This window comes from Cajanus cajan, chromosome 11, assembly GCF_000230855.2.
Source record: "Cajanus cajan strain Asha chromosome 11, NIPB_CcT2T_4, whole genome shotgun sequence".
In the NCBI taxonomy this organism is placed as follows: domain Eukaryota; kingdom Viridiplantae; phylum Streptophyta; class Magnoliopsida; order Fabales; family Fabaceae; genus Cajanus; species Cajanus cajan.
The window spans coordinates 35,934,469-35,957,338 of NC_138527.1; the positions used below are offsets into that span (position 1 = coordinate 35,934,469).

General features: G+C 28.7%; 1 protein-coding gene across 1 annotated transcript; it reads right to left on the reverse strand.

Moving 5' to 3' along the window:
* Positions 1-4,314: 4,314 nt before the first annotated feature.
* LOC109809026 (3-hydroxy-3-methylglutaryl coenzyme A reductase 1) lies at positions 4,315-7,807 on the reverse strand. The gene is made up of 4 exons (XM_020372245.3): positions 6,787-7,807; positions 6,512-6,693; positions 6,084-6,430; positions 4,315-4,911 (listed from the first exon to the last, which is right to left on the reverse strand). Exons 1-4 carry the CDS (start codon positions 7,638-7,640, stop codon positions 4,669-4,671), a joined length of 1,626 nt encoding a protein of 541 aa, XP_020227834.2. The 5' UTR covers positions 7,641-7,807; the 3' UTR covers positions 4,315-4,668.
* Between the last annotated feature and the right edge of the window lie 15,063 nt (positions 7,808-22,870).

Consider the following 22,870-nt stretch of genomic DNA (forward strand, 5'->3'; position numbering starts at 1 on the left):
ATTTAGGTCCTTTATTTTTTTTTCAATGAAATATTTGTGAAATTTATTGGTTGAGTTGGAATGATTTATTCAGAAATCATTAGACTATGTTACAGATTTTTAAACTTTTTTGCTTTCCCTCAATTCATTTATTTTTTTGAATTTAAATTTAACACACTTTTTATTTTATTTTTTATCACTCATTTTATTACTTAATATGGTTAATAATATCAATTATTTATCTTTCATATTTTTTTTATCTGTTTAATACATTAGCATATTTTTTATTTTTTATTTTTGAAATTTTAATTAAGTTTTTAAACTAAAAAAAAAATTGTAATTAGTCTTTGATTTTTTTATTTTTACAATTAAATCCCAAAAGTTAGCTTTTAGCAGCTTAAAATTTCTAGAAAAATAACAACTTGTGGCTATTTTACTAACTTCATATACCCAATTATAAAGATTGCAAAATATTAAAAATCTAATTACAATTTTCAATTTAAAATTTAATATGAATTTCTCTACCTAATTCAAAGAGATACTGATATATATTAATTAAACTTTCCTTATCTCTCTTGAATATGCACAAAACCTCTTGATCAGTGTGCAAGGAATTTTTGCTTGTTCTGTTTCCTCCCCTTCTTGGAATTTGGAATTTATATATGTATATTGGCAGACTAGAAAACAGTCAAAGGTTGACCCCAATTTTCTTCATTGGAGACTAGGGCTGCTGGAAAGAAACTACTCAGTCTACCACCAACTGGAATTTCAATATTTCATCTGTAATCATGGGTGCCTTTAAATCTATTGCTCAAAAAGTATTTTCCCTTTAACTAGAGCGTTTTATTATTTTACTAGTATATGTAAACACGCATCACATGTTATACATAACACTCATGACAAGTCATTTTTAATAAGATGATTCAAATTTGAGATATTCCACATGTACTGATATCTCTTAAAAAAGAGACAGAAATATTAACAAATAAATAAAGAAAGAAGAAAAAAATTGAAATAGGTACACCAGACAATAGACAATTAGTATTTTTTTGGTGATGGGGAACAAATAGACAATTAGTATGGTTTAGAAAGATCTTGTTTTTAACTATTATCTTCTTATATAATACAAAACGTTCCTTTTACTAGATTGCTTGATTTTTTTATTAAATTATATTGAGATTCTTCAGGTTAAAAATTTGTGGTTTGTTTTTCATTTCCATTTTGAGTTAGCTAACTTATGGAATCTTAAAAATTTATTTGAATATTACTTTAGAATGTTTTTGAAAGTTTTTCTATTAGAAATAACTATTTATTTTTAATACTGAAACTTCTAAAAACACCTCTAGCTAAAATCCAAATAGATCCGTAATCATAATATGTTATCATTTCCATTTTCATTTATTATAGTGTTCATTTTAGATTACTCAAAGGAAGAAAAATTAATTCACTACAAGAAAAATATTACATACAGTGACATACAAAAAATGTCATTATTAGTTAAATATATGTAGGTATATATATATTTATTTGACATATAAATACACACAATTTTAATATTGATTTTGAATGAGGTTTAATAACATTTTGTATGTCATTATAATTTATACCCACATTTTTAATAATATATCATATATTGTATATATTGTGTGGGTAAAATTAATTTTTAATGATAAATATTATATCATTATAGAGTTTGTGTAATTATATGAAATTTTTTTTTATAGTGATTCTATTATGTTATTCTTTGGTAAAATCAATTACTCCAGCATTTCGCCAACAGATCTTTGAAAGAAAAAAAAAAAGAGAAATAAAATAAAATTATATATATATATATATGTTAGGAAAATCCTTATCCTTTTAATATCAAAATATATAAAGTAATTGTACCACGGTGGGAATGCCAAGTATATTCATAACATCCACCAATAGAGAAATAAAGAACAATGTGCAAACCAAAACCAATGAAATTGATTAACAGAAGTGATATTGATTTCTGAATTCTGATAATGGCGACTGTATTAGATTCACCATTTATGCAGGTAATTAAACAAATTAAAAGATAGATTCAATTTTAGGCACAGGTTTTAAAACTTAAAACAGCCGAATTGAAAGGGAAAGGAAGAGAAAATGCACATGTTTTAATCCCTCCATAGTTTGGACTAAATGTAAAAGTAAATGATCAATAAAAAAATATGGCCCCAATTATACTGATCTATCCATTTTTGGAAAGAAGAGAGAAGGAAAAGTGTTATGGTGGAATAAAACTATCAAAATATCTATCTACCAAAAAACTATAAAAAAAAATATCTTTACTTCTAGATATTTTTTATTTACTTTTATAAATTTAGAGTCTTTAATTTATATATATATATATATATATATATATATATATATATATATATATATATATATATATATATATATCCTTTGAATCACTAAAATAGTTTTGTAGTTGAGAGTTAAGTAGATGTACGAAAACTCGATTATATTCTCATTATCTCTTTTGTATTGATTTAAAACAATTCCTTTCACTCTCAATAAAATCGGACAAAAAACTATTTTATCTTTTTTTTTTTTATTCGTTTTCTTTTCTACTAAACAACTTATAAAATTATCTCACTTTTCATTCATTTTCTTTATTTTTCTTTCCTCTTTCATTCTTTTCGTTTTCTTCCTAAACAAAACATACCAATAATGATGTAGTTCCATTTCTTTTGTGATTGTGTGTAACAATTTTTACAATAGAATAAATAACTTAAATTGTACTCAAGTTGATTTTACCCCTTGAATATTCATAGTGTATGGCTCGTTGTATATTCACAACAATACAGCTATGTTAATTTACCACCCACCCATTATTAAAAGTACGTAATAGATGTTGATAGAAAAAGAAAAGTGAACATTCAAAGGTTTATTTACTGTGCTATGCATATCATACAATAAATAAGAGGCACGAGTCATCAAGTCATCAAATTGATATAGGTTGCTTCCACTAAGAGTGTCAAACTTTCTCCTTTTAATTTATAGAGGCTCTTTTGGCCAAATTCTCCTCAATTTTAATGCTAAAGAATACATATTCATGCATCTTTTCATTTAGAGAATTTTATATGTGCTTACTTAGAAGTACGTATTTATAGTAAGTCCTAGGTGCATTATGACTTCTTTTCGATTCACGTACCTATTTCGATACACCCATAATTCCACAGGTTGCACGTCACACTTTGATTTTGGTAGCAACGTGAGAGTCAAAAGCTTTCTTCCATTTGTTTTTAGCGTTGTGATGCAAACATGCATTTTCCTCGATGCAGTTTTTTATACAAAGTTTTGGATCTATTATGAGATTTATGAGCTAAACCTCAATTACAAAAAAAGACAAGTGATTACGATGTCAGAAGATGATTTGATCAATATAGAATTGTATAAAAAAAATGTTTATGGAGAAATTAATTTCTTTATGAAAAGAAAGAGAATTCTATTCTATCCAACCCGTGAATGGAATGAATATATTTACTAATGTGTCTCATGTAATCAATCACATTAAACGCTAACTAGAAAAGTTTATAGTTTTTATGGAATTTTTTTTTTTGTTCAAAACGCAAATGACTACGATGAGATTGCTGCAAGAGGCTGTAAGGAAATAAAATAACCACAAAAAGTTAAAAATCAAACGAAGAAAATGACTACGATATATGATGCATTCTTTTGCGTGTACAATTGTTCATCAAAGTATTAATTTATAGGTGAATAATATGATGCAAGGCAAAAAAAAAAAAAAAAAAATCTCACACTAGAGCTTGGAAAAAAAATTCCCACGATTTCAGTTGGTTTTAAAAGATAAAAAACTAATTATTTGACACAACAACTTGAATTTATAAACAAATTTTTTGTCTAAAAAATAAACTCTTTTTAATTTACAGTTTTGATACTAACAATTTTTTTTCGACAGCATTTTTTCTTCTACAACTGATTTATTGCATAAAAGTTGATTTATTGTTTTATCTACGCAAAATCTAAATATTTTAAATTGTTTTATTGCAAATTTACCCATATAAAAATTCATTCTAATTATAATTGGTTATAACAATAATCTAATTTTCAAATTTTATACACAAAATATTAGATTATTGTTTATATAGAAAAATGATCATAAAAATTTATTATGTCTTCACATTTTTATACTATCGGTTAAGTGTAATTGGTAGGATATTTTTTTGAGTTTATAAGTTCTTTTAACTAACTTATAAGAATTTATTTAAATTTATATATATAATTTACTAAATTCACATAAAGATCCGAAATTAGAATCCCCACCCGAACACACTTCAACACGTTGGATATGCAAGAATTATTCTTACTACCATTTTTGGAAATCACCCATGAAATGAGATGTCTGGCTTCTTCTTGCGATTACAACTTAAAAAGGAGGAGAGAATACAACGAAACTAGATAAAAAAAGAAAAACAAAAAAAAAACTAAAATGCCACATCCCATACACATATGATAATAAAAAATAAAAAAAACTACTTCTTATTCATGTCCTATACACACGAGAAACATAAAATCATCGTATGAATTCTAATTGCAGGCTATCTCCCCACCAACTCCAATTACTTGACGTTCTTTAGCTAATAATAACGTATACATATGCATCGACGAATCCTTTCCTTTTACTATTTGGCCTTGTCCCAATCAAGATACAATTTTGGTGATATCCTTGGTAGATCTGTTGTATTTCATGTGGCTATTAACAAGCTGTCCAGATGCAATTGCCGACATGAGTGAGAGTTCCCCAGCAAGGACTGAACCAGCTACTATGGTTGCCAGTAACCTAGAATTTGCACCTGGGGACTCTTTGCTTGCACCCTTAACCCCAAGTAAATTCAGACAAGCTGATTGAGATGCCAATTGTGTGCCCCCTCCAACTGTACCCACCTACAATATTAAACATTATATAAGTCTAATGTACAAACTTTGCATTCTCAAGTCTCAACTACCAAAATCAGAATATTAATGCCAAAAGTCACATCACCATGCAATTCACACTCAAAGAATTTAATCAACTGTGATATCAACGACTTCTATCTCGACTAGGTAATAGGTGGGAGTTGGAAATCTTTTCATCATTAAATTAAACATGTTACGTTCGTAAGTTGCTCCCATGATAAGAGGATAAAGTAAATGCTAAAACTAAAACCAAGGAGCCTGAATACTACATATTTCTAATGCACCGGAATGTTAACAACTCACGGACCAATTAAACGTTTGAGTAATTTATGTCAGTTAGTTGGCTACATAATTTATGTCAGCACTAGAGGACTGTGGACGCACATGTGAAGGAAACAGAGGATTTAAAAAGACAAACAATTTGTTAATCAAACATGCACTGGGATGCCTATAACCTATTGCTTCTTTCTACACCTGGCGAATAAGCATGTTTTATACAATATGGTTTTGCCGACCAAAAAAGATAAATAGTGTCCCACAGGAATAAAAATTGCAGGGTAAAGAATCCATTCAGAAATAAAAATCTGGAATAAACACTACAGTGATGTGTTTGGAAAGTTGGAGAGAAAAAATTAAATGGGATGAGAAGCTGAAGAAAAACAAAATTGATATTTTGTTTATAAAAATATTTTTTCTCTGATTAAACAAGAAAGTGTATCATTATTTGATGTCGCTTCTTTATTTTTCTATCCAAATATAGTATAAATATTAAAAAATTTATAGATAATTTAACTCCCACGAGTCCCACCCCACCTAAAATATGGCAGAGATGTTAATTAATGCTTGATGACTTTTTTTGTCTCATGCAAAGTACGGATTGCTGTTTTTCATATTTATTTTATAATATAAAAATATCGATAAATAGTGATAAAGAAATAAAAATAAAATATTGGTAGTATTAGTACATGATTATTTATTAAGAATCTAGTATATTTCACGTGAAACAAACTAAGTACATGATTAAGAATTGAGTAAAAGTGTTATAAAAATAAGGGTAGAAAAGTGAATTTGCCAAAAAAGGTATTGATTATGGTTCCGACTTGGGAGCAAGCGAAGCGTTAAGGTTGGTAGAAGTGAAGAAAAATAGAAGTAAGGGTTACCTCAAGCGAAGGCATGGTGACAGAGACGTGCAGGTCCTTTCCATGGTTGACAGGTTCCATCATAGTTATACAGTGTGAACTCTCGACATTCTGAGCTGGATCCTGTCCAGTGGCTATGTAGATAGCAGTAACGATGTTACTAGCATGAGCGTTGAAGCCACCGAGAGCACCCGCGGCGGCGGAACCAGCAAGATTTTTCAACATGTTAAGCTCCACTAAAGCCTCCACGCTACTCTTGAGCACTTTGTTGAGCACCTCTTCCTTAATCACAGCCTCGCACACCACCGACTTCCCTCGGCCCTCGATCCAGTTGACCGCCGCGGCTTTCTTATCCGAACAGAAATTCCCTGATACAAATAAACCAAAAACCTCATGTCACTCTACTTGAATACTTTAATTAATAATATAATATAATATAATATTATTACCAGATATTCCAATAACATCCATGTCAGGAAAATCAGTGTGAAGAAAAGCGAGTACGTTTTGAACTCCTTTGGAAACCATGTTCATCCCCATGGCATCCCCCGTGCTGCAACTCAATCTAATGTACAAATTCTTTCCTACTATTGCACACTTGATGTCTTGCAGTTTCGCAAATCTGCTTGACCTGGATTATTTATATATTTATATTTATATTTATATTTATATTTATATCATAAATTATTAAAAAGATAATAAGTGACATGAAAATAAAAATTACTTGTTGAAAGCGACAGAGAGGAAATCGAAATTGTGAGGGTCTTCCAAGTAGAATTTAAGCTCAGAGGCGCGTTTGGCGGAGGAGAATCTAACCACAGGGGCTCTGGTCATGGCATCGCGGAGGACCACGGAGGAGGCGCCACCGGAAGCGTGAATGGCCTTGCAGCCACGGTTGGTGCTGGCGACGAGGCATCCCTCGGTGGTGGCCATGGGAACGGTGTACTCCTTACCGTCGAGGAGCAAAGGACCGGCCACGCCCACCGGGATCTGAACGAAGCCGATCGGCATCTCGCAGCACTGTCCCAGGATGGACTCGTAGTCGAACCCTTCCAGGGGGAGGCCGTCGAGCGACCGTCCGGCCACGTGCTCCACGGCGGCGCGGCGAATGGTGGCGGCGCGGCGGCAGTCGGCGAGGCGGGACTCGAGGGAGTAGGAGGGGATGGAGCCGGAGACGACGGCTCGGACGATGTCTTGGTCGTGGTGGGGGAGCGGCGGCGGCGGAGGGAGGAGGGGGGAGCAGGGAGGTGGGAGGATTTCGAGGTCGTCGTCGGGGGAGGGGCGGGAGTGGAGGATGAAGGTAATGCCGAAGAAGGCCATGAGGTAGACGACGGAGGCGACGAGGGAGAGGACGGCGAGGATCTCGGAGAGCGTGAGGACGTGGAGGGGGGTGGAGGTGCGGATCTTCTCCCGCCATCGGTGGAGGAGGAAGTAGGCGACGGAGAAGAAGAGGGTGAAGAAGAGGGCGTTGGTGATGTAGGAGTAGGACTGTGGGTGTGGGTGTGGGTCGTCTTTGTGTTTGTGTTTGAGGGGTTCGACGGCGGAGGGTCGGGGGAGGAGTCGCCGGCGAACTTCCATTGCGCGGGTTAAAATAGGGAGCAGAGAAGAGAAGAAGTTAATGGTTTAAATGAAATGCCGAGTTTTAGAAGCTTTTTTATAGAAAGGGACTGAGGTTGAGGTTGGCGCGCAGGTGACCAAGGAACCTCTACTACTACCTCCCTCTTCTTCTCTTTTTCTTTTTTTCTTTTTTATTTCACTAATTAATCATCATTTCTAAAATAACGCCCTTGCTCTCAAGTCTCAACACCATCCACTCATCCACATACACATACACTTGCTTAACGCCTTCACTTCCTTTCTTTTTTCTTTTCTTTTTTTCCTACTGAAACCGGTCATTATTATAAATAACCGGTTAGATTAAGTGGTTTCATATATGTTTTTTAATTAATAATTCAAGTTCCATTCCTAATACAAACTAGTACTTTCTTTTTAATAGGGTTGTTCCAACCAAAAAATACAAAATGGGCCATTCAAGTTGGTTGTTATTAAGCACCTAGTCCTCACACAAGTACTCGTGCTATTTTTTCTTTTCTTTTTTTTACTTTTCACACATTGCACTTTTTATTAAACAAAATAATAAAAAATTATTTGGTAGTGTAAGGTGTTCATAGTTTTGAAATTTAATTATATGTTATATGGTATTAATTAGAAACTAATTAAGTGGTACATGATCTTATAATAACTTATTTTATTTCTTAGAAAAAAAATATATTAGATAGTTTATGTATTGATACGGAAGATATTTATTATAGAATTTTAGGTATTATGTATCTAAATTCAAAACATTTAATGAGTGTGACTTAATCTCTTTAAGATTTGGGATCTTTCATATATATTAGTCTTACATTTTAAGCACAAATCTCTCATTTTCTAGCCATAATTTTGTTAATTATGATATATTATTATTATTATTATTAATAGATATAAAAATTTTAACATTTATGATTATTATCGTAAATCAATATGTTGTGTTCCTTCCCTTTCTACTTTAGGGGCGTGGTCAATAAATTAACTTGATGTGTCTGGTGAGTTTGTTGTTGGATCAGCAAAGAGTTCGTACAATATACAACTTCTAAACTAAAACACTAAGGTGTGAAGAGTCTACATACTCAATTGACGGAAGACCTATACAATACACATTTTTATATAGACTCGAGTACTAAGATTCAAAGAACATGTGTGCATAGCCTACTCGGTCAGCAGAAGATCAATACATACAATTTATGATAAGTGTTCTTAGTCTCGATGAATCTCTACATAAAATATATTTAAGTTTTTTATTTATAAAAATTAAACAATACTTAATTACATGTCATTTATAAATTAATTAGAAATTATGTGATCTAGGGTCATACATTATTTTTCCTAGTTTTTAGATAAATTATTAAATAGTTTGGAACTACCAATATTAATTATCCCAATCAATCTCTATATAACACGTGTTTAAATTTTTCAATTTATGAAGATTAATTAGTAGTACTTTTTTTACAGGAAAATTTAATAATTAATAATTACATATTATTTATAAATTAATTAAGATAGTTGTGAAGCTAGTTCACCAAATAATTAACCTGTTTCAAAACCTTATTTATGGTGCCTATTTTAAATATATAATAAAAAAATATTTTCATATCGTCCGAGAGAATGTACATTATTACGAGAATAAAAAGAAAATATAAGTGATGTTATGAATAACATATATATAGTTAATCATCTATAGTATACATTGCTAGTGTAAAATTTTTTTTACACTGACAATCAATCATATATTTTAATAATGTCATATAATTTGCTTATTTAATTAAATAAAAATAAAATAAAATAATTTAAAAAATATAATTGATTGTCGATGTAAAAAACTTTACACTAGTCGTGTATAAATGATTAACTCATATATGTGTGTGAGTATAACAACGTAGAAATTTTGGTGTAGGATTGTTAAAATTATGTAATTCATATGAAATATAATAAATTAAGAAACGTAAGATTCAGAAAACAGTTAGAGTCACTCTAATATAATTACAGTCAGAAACCTTAAAAATCAAGTTCAATATTGAAACTATTAAATCATTAACTTTTTCAATTAATAATTTGAACACAATAAATTAAGTATTAAAGTGTTCAAAATATTTAATTTACCTAAATATGATTATAAAATAATTAAGTTAAATTCTACATTAGTTTGGTATAGAAATATAAGAAAACGGTAAGAATGACTCCAATATAATTAGAAAGCATGATGTTAAAAATCAAATTCCTATTGAAATGATTAAGTCGATCGTTAACTTTTCTTTAAGTTATAATTTGAACACTATATTGGTAAATTTAAAAAATAAAAAATAAAAAATTTATTTAGGGTTTAATCTAGTTTAAATTTAATAATTTATAAATTTGGATAATAAAATAAAAATAGAAATTTAATGAGTAAATTATACGATTTATTACTTAATATATTTTTTATACAAAAAATATATACATATATATAATCACCTTTTACATTTCATTTCCTATTTCATTTATTTAATACATCACTAATATTATATTATTTATTTTATTTTATATTTTTTTATCCTTTTAATATTATATAATATAATTTTTCATCTAATAAATAAAAGTACACTGTATAAAATAGAATAATATAACATTATATAATATTAGAGATATGTTAAAAAAGGTATGCAGAAAATGAATTTAAAAGCATATGAAAAACAAAAGTGATTATATGTTTATATTTATTGTATTAAAATATATTAAAATATAAATTATATGATATTTTCTTTATTATTGATCCAAAATTACGAATTTTAATGGTCTCAACACTATATGAGAGAAATATATGTTAAATAAGTTATAGGTCTCAAAAAATTAATGATTTTTAAAAAATTAAATTAATAATAAATAAATATGTTAAAAAGAGAGTATCACTGCCATTGATAGTTAATTAAATTGAAGTAGGTTTTTTTTTCTTTCACGACATATTGCTTTTTGATGTGACCACATAAGGAGCACAAAGTTTACTTAATCACAAAAACACACACAACTTGCCTCTTCTGCATCTGAAATTACCGAGAGTTTTTTTTTTAATTAAATCTATTTTTAGTCTTTATAATTTTATTAATGTGTAATTTTAGTTTCTAATTTTTTATTACAAATTTAAATTTATTTGATTTTCAACAATAAACAATCTTTGTCTATCTTATAGTCTATCTTAAACATATCGTATAAAATTAAATAAAAAATATTAATGTAAAATGTGAGTATAGTATCCGACAATTATTTAATCACGTTGATTGAATATCTCTTTTTAATAAAGATGTGTGATGTTTCTTTTTTCTTTTAATAAGAATTTATACTCTCTTACAAAATTTTATGTATAATTTGTAGTACTGGTATTTTTTTACGACAGGAACTAATTATTAGACAGTGTCATCATATTTTACATCAACATTTTAAATTTTTTATGACATGTTAATAATAGATCAACATTATTTAATTTTAAAATTATAAAAGAAAACAAATTTGTAATTAAAAAAAATCTAAAAGATTAAAACTATTAAAAAACTTGAGAAATAAAAAATAGATTTAACTCTTCTTTATTTTTCTTCTCGAAGTTCCAAAAAAGGAATTCGAGGGTGCTGGATTTTGTTCATTTTCATTTCATCTACGATCTACTCCCTTCAAGTTTGGAGGCGGTGTTGGAGACTCAAACTTTTTTTTCCCTCTTGTTATTGGCGTGAAAAGGAAGTAAGGATACGTTGACTTTTAGATTTCAAGAGTTGAAATAGGATAAAAAGGGTTATTTAGTATATTTATTTGTATTATTTACAAATTAGTGTAATTACATTAAGGGTGAGCATGACATCGAGATTCAAACTGAATCCAAAAGAATTGATAAAAAAAAATTATTTGACAGGTCTTATGAATAAAATAGGTTAAAATTCTAATTTTATAAGAGTTATATTAAATGGTTTAATTTTTTATTTTTAAATTCGTTAAAAATTAGATATTTAAATTTTTATTACTTTTCTTTAATTAAATAATAATGATCAAAATTTAAAAGTTTTTATTTTAAATATAATATAACCATCAATTTGTAACTTTTTTTTTCTCATAATCTAAGATGTTTCTTTTGTCTTCTCCTTCCTAACACACTAGTTCATTTTTTGAGTTTTTTTTTTGTCTTTCTTTTCCATTTTCCTGCTTTCATTTTGAGTATAACTTGTGTGGTTGTAGTTTCTTATGAATTTTGTTATCTAACTTTAGATTTATTTTGCATGTAATAACTATGAATTTTGTTATCTTTTGTTTTTGTTTCTCTAGTGTGAATGTTTCATCTACGAATTTACCTACACCATCCATTGTCACCTTCATTATACTTTTGTACACTATTTTGAAAATGTTTTTTTTTTACCGTTTTAAGCTTCACATTTGTTAAGATAATTTAGTTTACTAAAAATCTCAAACCCGATTATACTCACCCACTCAAATCCAAATCTATTTCAACTTGAACCGCCTCAAATTAAAAGCTCAATCAATGGAATATGGGTCACATTTTTTCAAAGTTGATTTACAATAGATTGAACACTTTTTACCCAAACCCGCCTGTTGTCCACCCCTATCTTACACTGGTATTAAATTTATGATTTTTACCTTTTATATAATTATAATTTTGAATATATTTTTTATTTTATATAAATATATGGTGGTCTATACATATATGTTTAAAATATATATAAATTAAATTTTGATATATATATATATATACACACACACATATAGTCACTACAAAAAATATGCAATTTAGTGACCACCAAAATCGGTCACTAAATTGCAAAAATCGGTCGCTATTTACTTTAGCGACCGAATTTAATCAATCGCTAAAACCCTGGTCGCTAAGCTATTTATTTAGCGACTGAAAATTTTGGTCGCTAAATGGTTGAAATGATTTTGGTCGCTAAAGTGTATGGGACCAAATTAGTGACTGAATAAATCGGTCGCTAAATCAGTCGCTAAATATTTTTTTTTTTTATTAAATTTTATAGACGTCACAAATTTGGTCTTTATGAACCACTCATATTTGGCCTCTTAAGGATTTTATTTCACAATACTTAAGTTTTTAGCATGTTTTGTCCTTAATTACACAATTTTTGGAAACTTCCCAAAAGGTCACCCATCCCTATATTACTTCAAGTCAAGCACGCTTAACTGTGAAGTTCTTATGAGATAAGCTACCGAAAAGCAAATGCATGTTGTTAGTATAATTAATACAAATTAATTCATTTAAGTCATCTTCAACTATCCAATCTCATACAATTATATTATTTTTGGATCCTTATTATTTTGGTATAACCGGACCGTTATAAATATATAATAATTATATTACTAATAATAATTATTATATTATATTTAATTAATCTTTATTTATATATATACTTACTTTTATAATTAACAATCTACTTATTTCTATTTAAAATTAATTTTATGATACAATTTAAATTATTTATTATAAATTTAAAAGTTTAAGTAATAATTTATATATTTTAAAATGAGAAGGGTTATAATAACACTGGTATAACTTTTACTAAATATTACACCGCTCAATAAATTTATATTAAATGTGAATTTTGTAAATCCAACCGATAGATTGAAAGTTCATATCACTTTATATGTTTATATCATTTTTTGTTAAAATCAAACAACAACTTAAAAGTAATCAAAGTGCTCATATTTTATTTGAAATGTATATATTACGTCAATTTTTTTTTACAAAAATGAAGTATCAAGTCATCTTGAATTCATATAAGATTCTGTATATATGATCTAAGAGTAAAAAACTTTCAATCTAACAGTTGAATTTATAAAATTCACATGTAATATAAAGTTATTGAGCGATATAATATTTAGTAAAAGTTACACCGATGTTATTATAACCCTTCTCTTTTAAAATACTATTTTTATAAATTAAGTTTTAACATTTTAAATAAATTATTAATTAACTTAATATATTTATTCATCTTAAATCTAAGATATAAAATTCAAAAAATGTATTTATCCTTGTTTTATTTTTTAATTATCAACCATTAATAAAATACTAATTTAAAATTTAAATATAAAAATTCATTTAAAACTAAAGTTATCATAAGTTTGAAATATATATTATAAATATGGATCAAAATAAATAAGAAATTTTAAAATTCATATACTCTAATTAAAAAACTGCCTAAAAATCCAATCATAAAAAAAAACCTCTAAATATTTTTTCACATAAATAACTATTGGTATTAATTATGTACGAGTGCATATAAATATTTTTTTAATATAAATTAATGTCTTGCTCTTACAAAAAAAAAGAAAATGGTATTGGTACTCATCATCACTTTTAAGCAATTTATAAATCTTTTTAAGTTTTATTTAGTGACCGAATAGAATTTTGTCGCTAATTTTAAGTAATATTTAGTGACCAAATAGAATTTCGTTGCTAATTTTAACTAATATTTAGCAACCGAATAGAATTATACCGCTAATTGTAACTAATATTTAGCAATCGAATTTAATTTTGTCTCTAAAAAAATAAAAAATTTTGATTTAGAGACCGAATTCAATTTTGTCACTAATTTTAACTAATATTTAGCGACCAAATTTAATTTTGTCGCTAAAAAATCAAAATTACTATTTAGCGACTAAATTCAATTTCGTCGCTAATTTTAACTAATATTTAACGATTGAATTCAATTCTGTCGCTAAAAAAATTAAAATTTCTAATTTAGCGATCGAAATAGCGACCGAATTCAATTCCATCGCTAATTTTAACTAATACTTAGCGACCAAATTCAATTCCGTCGCTAAATTTAACTATTATTTAGCCACCAAATTCAATTTCATCGCTAATTTTAACTAATATTTAGCGACCGAATTCAATTTCGTTGCTCAAAAAATCAAAATTTATAATTTAGCGACCGAAATAGAGACCGAAATTATTTCCGTCGCTAAAAAAATTAAAATTTATAATTTAGCGACCGAAATAGCGACCGAATTTAATTCCATCGCTAAAAAAATCAAAATTTCTTATTTAGCGACCGAAATAGCGACCAATTTTCCAGCGACGACTTATTTTGGTCGCTATTTTGATTTTTCATGATCGATCGCTAAATCAGCCGCTAAATAACGACTGATAAATTTTGATCGCTAATTTCGGTCGCTATTTTGCAATTTTCTAGTAGTGAGTTTTTAAATCTTACTTTCTTTTCATGTAATTAAATATAAATTAATTAGGTTAAAAAGTATTTATCCTTGAAACTAATAAAATATTAGTTTAGTAAAAGGTGCCATAATTAATAAACATTTTTTAAATAATTGAGATATTAATATGTTATGATGTCAAAAATTCACTTTCGTATGTTATATTTAATTACCACTTATGACTTAACAATTAAATAATAGGTATTAATGTTGAAAATTTCAATTTTACTCTTAAAAATCAATAAATTAGTTTTTTTTTATTTGGGGGAAGTACGGTATCAAAGTTTGAAGTTGTATATACTATCTCAATTTTCCATTGTTAGATAATCCTAATGATTCGAAAATCAATAAATTAGTTAAGTGACATGATAATAGATATGAAAGAAAAATAAATATGTCTGGAAATTTTAAAGAATAAATTTAAACATGTGTACAAATTGAATTTATTTTTCATTGAATTAATTTAAATTCAATTACATTGTAGTGTTTGTAATGTTATTTTTTCTCACTAATTTGGACATTAACGTATTGTTTTTAAAATATGAATGTACTTTAATAAAAGACATCAATGTTCTACTCCCTTCAAGGCTTGAATGAGTAACGGGAGACTCCAACTTTTCCTCTTTTTCTCTTGGTATTAGCGTGGAACAGATAAGGAGAAGAACTTTACTTTTAACTTTAAGAGTTGAAATACGATTAAGACTTGAAAGAGTATTTGGGATATTTAATTGTATCGTTGACAAACTAGTGCAATAAATCCAGCCTGACCTATACGGGTTAAGTTTGTATTCTTTATTTTTAATATTATTATAATTTTTGAATAAAAATTGTTAATATATATATATATATATAGTATATCCAATAAAGATTAAAATTCAATTATAACACTAACTGACATAATTATTACAATTACATATACTACTACTTAAGGATTTTTAAACAATTAGAGCGTAATTGAGAGAGAGTTATTAGATGGTGTGGAAGGAGAAATATAGGATTGCACTGATACAAAATGAGTGAGTTCGAATACTCCAATTAACATAACTTACTAATTTATATAATTTGTCGATAAGAATAAAGTATCTAATTCAAAAAAAAAAGAATTTATTTATTCAAACAACAAACTTCAATTACACTACTCAAATAATAGTGTCCTTGAGAAGATAAATATAATTTACAAAAAAAAAAATAGTAGTCATTGGAATTTGAATTGAGACAATACTTGATTGCTCAAATGAAGATTTGAAAGAATCAAAGTTATACTTGCTAGGAAAAACATTTGTCCTTTTCTAAATTCCTTGATGGTGTGTTTGGATGAGGAATTTATATAGGGTAATTTATTTATTTGAAGAATTTCAAATTCTTTGAGGTGAAATGTTTTGTTTGGATGATGAATTTACAAAGAATTTGAAATCCAAGCATTTGTGAAATTCCTTAAAATAGTAGAATTACAAATTCTCCCAAAAATGAGAGAATTTAAAATTCCTCATATTTGTTTTTCTTATTTCACCTATATATTTTATCTTATCTCTTCATTCTTTTAATTATTGGATATTCAAAAATATTTTTAAAATTATTAAATATTATCTTATATTAATTTTTAAAATTAATAAATATTATCTAATATTAATTTTTAAAATTATTAAATATTTAAAAATGGATTAATATTTATTTTTATAAAATTTAATTTAAAAATCTCAACATATAAATATATTTTTAAAATCAATTTTTGGAATCAAATTATCATATTCAACCTAACAATTTAAAATTTAAGAAATTTGAATTGACTCATCCAAACAAAATATTTTAAGAATGATAGAAATTGAAATCAAAGTAATTCAAATACCAAGAATTTAAAATTCCTTAAATTTGTAAAATTCCTCATCCAAACACACTGTGAGAGTTTTTGTTTATATAGACACTTTGATATTTAAGTTAACAAGTGTTCAAAGTGTATGAATGTAATTTCAAGAATAAATGTATATTATAAAAGTAAAATACAAGTATATATATAAGAGAGAAAATGATTTTGTTAGTCAAAGAAATATTAAAATATATTCAAGATCTTTTATTATCATATAACGATTAATGATGAAGTTATTTTATGATATTTGTCTGAGAGAATATTTTATAAGACTTATTTTTTATCAGAGGAGCATGATCTAATTTTATTCATGAATATCTATTTATATAGAAAATTTGTTATACAAAATCAAATATTGATATTATCCTATTCTAAAATAAGGAAACAAATCCTAAAATAATCAAAACGGATTAAATTTAAATATTTGAAATATAAATAAAATATTCTTATCAAAAACTAATTTATTTTCCTAAAGATATTTAGGAATATTCCCAAGATTCTTCATTGACTGAATATCTTTATCACCTAATTTGAATTTCAAAAATTGTCTTTTCTCTTTTTGCTGAGTTTCTTCTTTTTGTGATTTTTGTTGCAATCCTTCTTGAGTGAGACCACTTTAACATTTGTCTTGAACTTCTCTTTTAAAAGTAATTTTTCATCATCTTCATTATTCTCTTGATCATCAAACTTCTTTTGAAGATATGCATCTTTGTGTTCTTCACTTGTATCTTCATTTATAATTGGCTCATCCTACTCCAAATTTAAAGCAAAACTCTTGCCTTTCATATGAATATTGAACACTTCTTTGTTGTGTATATCTTTAATCACACATTTTTTTATCTTCAAATAACACTTTATAGCCTTTTCCCAACAACTGAGCAACACTCAACAAATTTTGATTAATATCAGGAACGTATAAAACATCAAATATTAATTTCAAACCTGAATGACTTTTAATAACCAATGTTTCTTTGCCTTTTACTGTAAGGTGTGCTCCATTCTGTGTTTGGACTTTAGAGATATTAGTTTTGTTGAGTTCTTTGGAGAGTTCTCGATCATAAGTCATATGGTTTGTACAACCACTATCAATAATCCAAGCTTTTGAGGGTTTTTTGGTCATAAAGCATGACATTGAAAGTAGTTGTTCTTCTTCCTCTTCTTGTTGATCTTCAACAATGTTGGCTTTTTTCTTGTTACTCATGAGATTTGCATACATATTTTAGGTGTCCTAATTGTCCCCACTTGTCACATTTTGAATCAGGTCTCCACCAACATCTCTGTTTGGATTATTAGTCTTTTTGCAATAAGGACATGGAGGAAAAAATTTAGTGTTATTATTTTGACTGTTCTCTTGAAACAATTCCTTCTTCTTATTTTTTGGCACCATTATTGTTTTTCTATTTGGCTAAATATAAACCTTCCATAAATCCTTCTTCTCTCATAAGCCTCCTTTGTTCTAATGCTTGCAATGCATGTAACACCTCTGCCAAAGTGATCTTACTTGTGAGACCCCGTAGCATTCTTCTCTCTTTTCTCCCTCTCATCACTCACCTTATACTTTCCCTTCTCCTTTCTCTTTAGCTGAAGCCGTGAGCACCTAGGAGGTCTCTAGAGTGAAGCCGTGCGGAGCTAGCCGAGTGTGGATTTCTTTTCTCCTTCTTCTTCCTTTCTCTTCCCGGAGCTCGGAATCGTCTCACTAAGGTAAAGGAAGCTAGTTTTCGCTTGGATTGGTTGGAAATGAGTTTAGAAACTCATGAGATGTTTGATGTTGGCTGATTCATGGGCTGTCTTGAAGGAAAATATGTTTTCGGGGTTGGATAAAATTTGGGAATTTTCTGGTTGTGTTGGTTGCATGTGGGTAAAGTTTGGGTTTTTGGTTCTTGATGGAAGGTTGGACATTGTTGATTTTTCTTCTTGAGTTTTGGATGCATGCATGTTGTGATTCTTGAGGTTTTTGGGTTGCACGTGGTTGGTAGTATTGCATTTAAGTTGTAGCATGGGTTGGGTCTCCTTGGATTGCAAGATCATTGAGGTTTTGAGTGAAAACGAAGGTGAAATCCATGGAGATTTTTGGAAGTTCAGAAACCCACAGCCATAGCTGTGGAAGAAAAATGTACTTGCAGGAACCCACAGCTATAGCCGTGGATTCGCAGCCATAGCCGTGGGAAGGAAAAACGTGATGGCAGAGACTTGCAGCCATGGCTGTGGTTTTGCAGCCATAGCTGTGGAGAAAAATTAAAGTGGCAGAAACTTGCAGCTATGGCCGTGGATCTGCAGCCATGGCTATGGAAGGCAAACTGAACTGGCAGAGAGTTTCAGCTAAAGCGCTGGATTGAGCGCTGCAGCGGTGGGTCTTGATGACCGAATTTGGTCTTAAAGTCTTCATCAAAGTTTTAGACTTGGATCTTAGCTTTCCAATGGTGTTGGAATCACCCAAAAAGGAGTTCTAGAACTCCAGATATGGCTGTTATAGTGAAGAGGGGTCAAGCTGCCAGCATTGCTTATAGCTGTTGCGGTTTTTAGAATTTTTAACAAGGTAGATGAAGGAATTTGGACTTGGTGTCTTCTTGAGAGTTGTAGGAAATCTTCTTATATTTCATATGAGATAAGGATGAGTATGGTAGGAGTAGTATAACTCCTGATACGCTGTTTTCTGTGAAGGTTGCCATTTCACATTTAGTGATTTGGTTAAGTTAAAAGTTATTTTAGGTGTTTAGGTTGATTGGTGTTGTTTGGATGGGTAATTTGACAAGATAGATGAGTTGTAAATAAGGTGGATGAGCCGTATTATGTGTTGAATATGTTGTATGTTTTATAAGTTGTTAATGATGAATGTTGTTGAGCTGAGTTGATGAATATAATGTGATGACTTGTGGTTAACGCTGCTTGTTGATGTTGAGCTGTATCAGTTGTATACTGTTGTAAGTTGATATATTGAGTTGTATCAGTTGTATATTGTTGTAATTTGATATGTTGAGCTGTATCAGTTATATATTGTTGTAAGTTGATATGTTGAGCTGTAAAGTTATGTTGTGTTGTATGTTGATATGAGTTGTTGTAGGCCGAAAGACTGAGTTGTTGTAGGCCGAAAGACTGAGTTGTTGTAGGCCGTAAGGCTGAGTTGCTGTAGGCCGTAAGGCTGATTTGTTGTAGGCCGTAAGGCTGAGCTGTTGATCACTAAGGCTAGAGGAAATGTTTTTCGAAACTTCCTCATCCCATTATGTGGATTGAGTGGCTGTGGTGCTCTTGGAGCCCAATTTTTTGAAAACCCTCCCTGGAAAGCTGACCCTTGGAGTGGTAACTTGCTGTTCTCCTCTAAGTCTTAGTGGTCCCGTGTGTGGACAAGGTCAAGGCACACGTGTACAAAGCGACCACGGTATAGGGGCCAGGTCGAGCTATACCGATTACAAGCGACCAATACTAACTTATATGCGTAACGACGCATTGTGTGTTTTATTGTTGTTATGCTGTATAGCTGATGAGTTGTATGATAATGATGTGAGATGTGTGTTGTTATTGCTGAATGTTGTGGTATTTTAAGTTGATGTTGTTAAGCTGGTTGATGTGTTGATAACTGTAGTTGTTTTCTATTCACATATATATATATATGTATGTTGTTTTGCTTTCACTAGCTTACCCTTTGTTGTTTCCATGTGGTTTGGACTGCGATGATCATACTATGTATAGGAGAAGAGCAGGGATAAGTTGGTGGCTAGTGGTGAGTCTGCAGCTGGCAGGCGGAGCTGATCCTTGTTGATGTTTTGTTGTTTCGGCTACTTGGTGTAGTAGCTTTGGATGTATTTTTGTACATTTTGAATCTAGTCAGACTTGAACATGTATATATGTATATTCTAGACACTATATGTATACACTTGTTCCTTTCTGTCCGGTTTCAGGTGTACGGTGTAGTGTGTAGTGACCAGCCGGGTCGTTACATTACTCAGATCCTTTGTATTCTCCAAGGCCGCTATTGAAGCTTCATGTCTTTCAGGTATAGTTACTAGAATTTTTTCAACAATTCTAGAATCAAGAAATTGCATTCCTAGTAATCATACCTTATTAGCATAGCCAAGCAATTTGTCATAATATTGTTTGATTGTCTCAGTCTCCTTCATTCTTTGTATTTCAAATTCTCTCATTAAATTTAATACTTGCATGTTTCAAATCCTTTCATCTCCAGCATATTCTTCCTTTAGATAATCCCAAATTGTTTTTGCCGATTTGAGAGTCATAATCCTGGTGAAAATATTTTGTGAAACACAGGCAAAGAGACAACGTTTTGCCTTTGCCTTCTTGATTTTCTTTTCCTTGTGAATTTTTATTTGGACTACAGTAGGATTGTCTGGCAACGCGGAAACATCATAATCGTCTTCTACAACTTCCCAAAGATCTAAAGCTTCTAGGTATGCCTCCATTCTCACCGCCCAAGGATCATAACTTTCTCCATCAAAAATAGGTGGGAAAATTTGTGAGAAGTTTGTTTCTGCTTCCATCTCCACAGGTTGTAACCTTAGCTCTAGATACCAATGATGTAGTTATTTTATGATATTTGCCTGAAAGGATATTTTATAAGACTTATTTTTTTATCGGAGGAACATAATCTAATTTTATTCATGAATATCTATTTATAGAATAAAATTGTTATACAAAATAAAATATTGATATTATCCTATTCTAAAATAAAGAAACAAATCCTAATATATATATATATATATTATTGTCTTTTTTTTTAGTACATATATATCGTTGTCTTCTGGATGAACATCACCAATGAGTCAACATTTACTCACATGTGATCATAATGTTATTTGCACTTCCAAGTTTATGCATGCGTGTTGTGATCACCAAGATATCTAGAAAGGATACGATACTCCTAATTAATCCTATATATATCAAGTTAATTGGAGTTATTAGGAAGATGAGTACAAATCTAATCTAGATGATTATAAGTTTATTACATGAGCCTGAATCGTTATTTTATCAGATGAAAATTACTCAACTAATCCTTGAATGCATTTGAATCGTTTTTTACCTTTATTTTCTTCCAAATCTTTCTCCATCTACCAAAGGATAGATTTAGGTTTTGTTGGTATTATTTTTCAATCTGATGTAAAGTTTCATATCAATATTTTTTTTAGAACATAATATACGTAATTAAATATTAATATATATTATTGAAGTGAAAATTTAACTTTTATGAGAAAATAATACCAATATATAATATTTATAATATTGTATTCGTTTTATCCTGAAAAGACTAAACTATACTTTTAACTTATTTATAATTTTTAATCTATAATTTTTTGTTTTTCTTTATTATGTAAATTTAGTTCGTCTATTAATCAACGATGATGTGAAAATAAGTTGACTTTAACACTACACATTTTAATACTAACATGATGTGACATTAATGTCAGTAGATAAAAAAAGTTATTAAAAAATAAATGAAAGGTAAAAATGAATATATGTTAATATTTATTAAATAAAAAATATATTAAATAATAAATTATATAATTATTTATTAGAATTTTATTATACTAATTTATTATCTATTAGTTTAAAACTAGATTTAATACCGAATAAAAAACAATAACCCATACACTAATGTATCATATATAGAGAGATTCAACTAACAACACTTACTAACATTAAAATATTATATCAATTAAAAACCGAAATGTTGAGCTCCACTTTAGCAATTAACCAATGATATTACACATATTAAGCATATAAAATATATATTAACAGATCTATAGGCTTAGTTGGCAACAAGTCTACCAACCATTATATATATATATATATATATATATATATATATATATATATATATATATATATATATTAGTATTAAAAATATTATTAATATATTAATACATTATAGTAAGTTATTATTTAATGTTTTAAAATTATATAACTTTTTACCAATTTAGTTTATATAAATTTCATTCAAGAATCAAATAACATATATTTACGACTTATGTATAAGTTAAAAGTAAAATTTTGAAAAAATTAATAGACTATAATTTTATTTTATTTTGCAAATTAACTTATATGTAAATCAAATTTAATTTATAAAAAAAATATTTGAATTTTCTTATTTTTTCTCTAAATATATTTATATGTGGCAACAAACGTTGTGAGTATA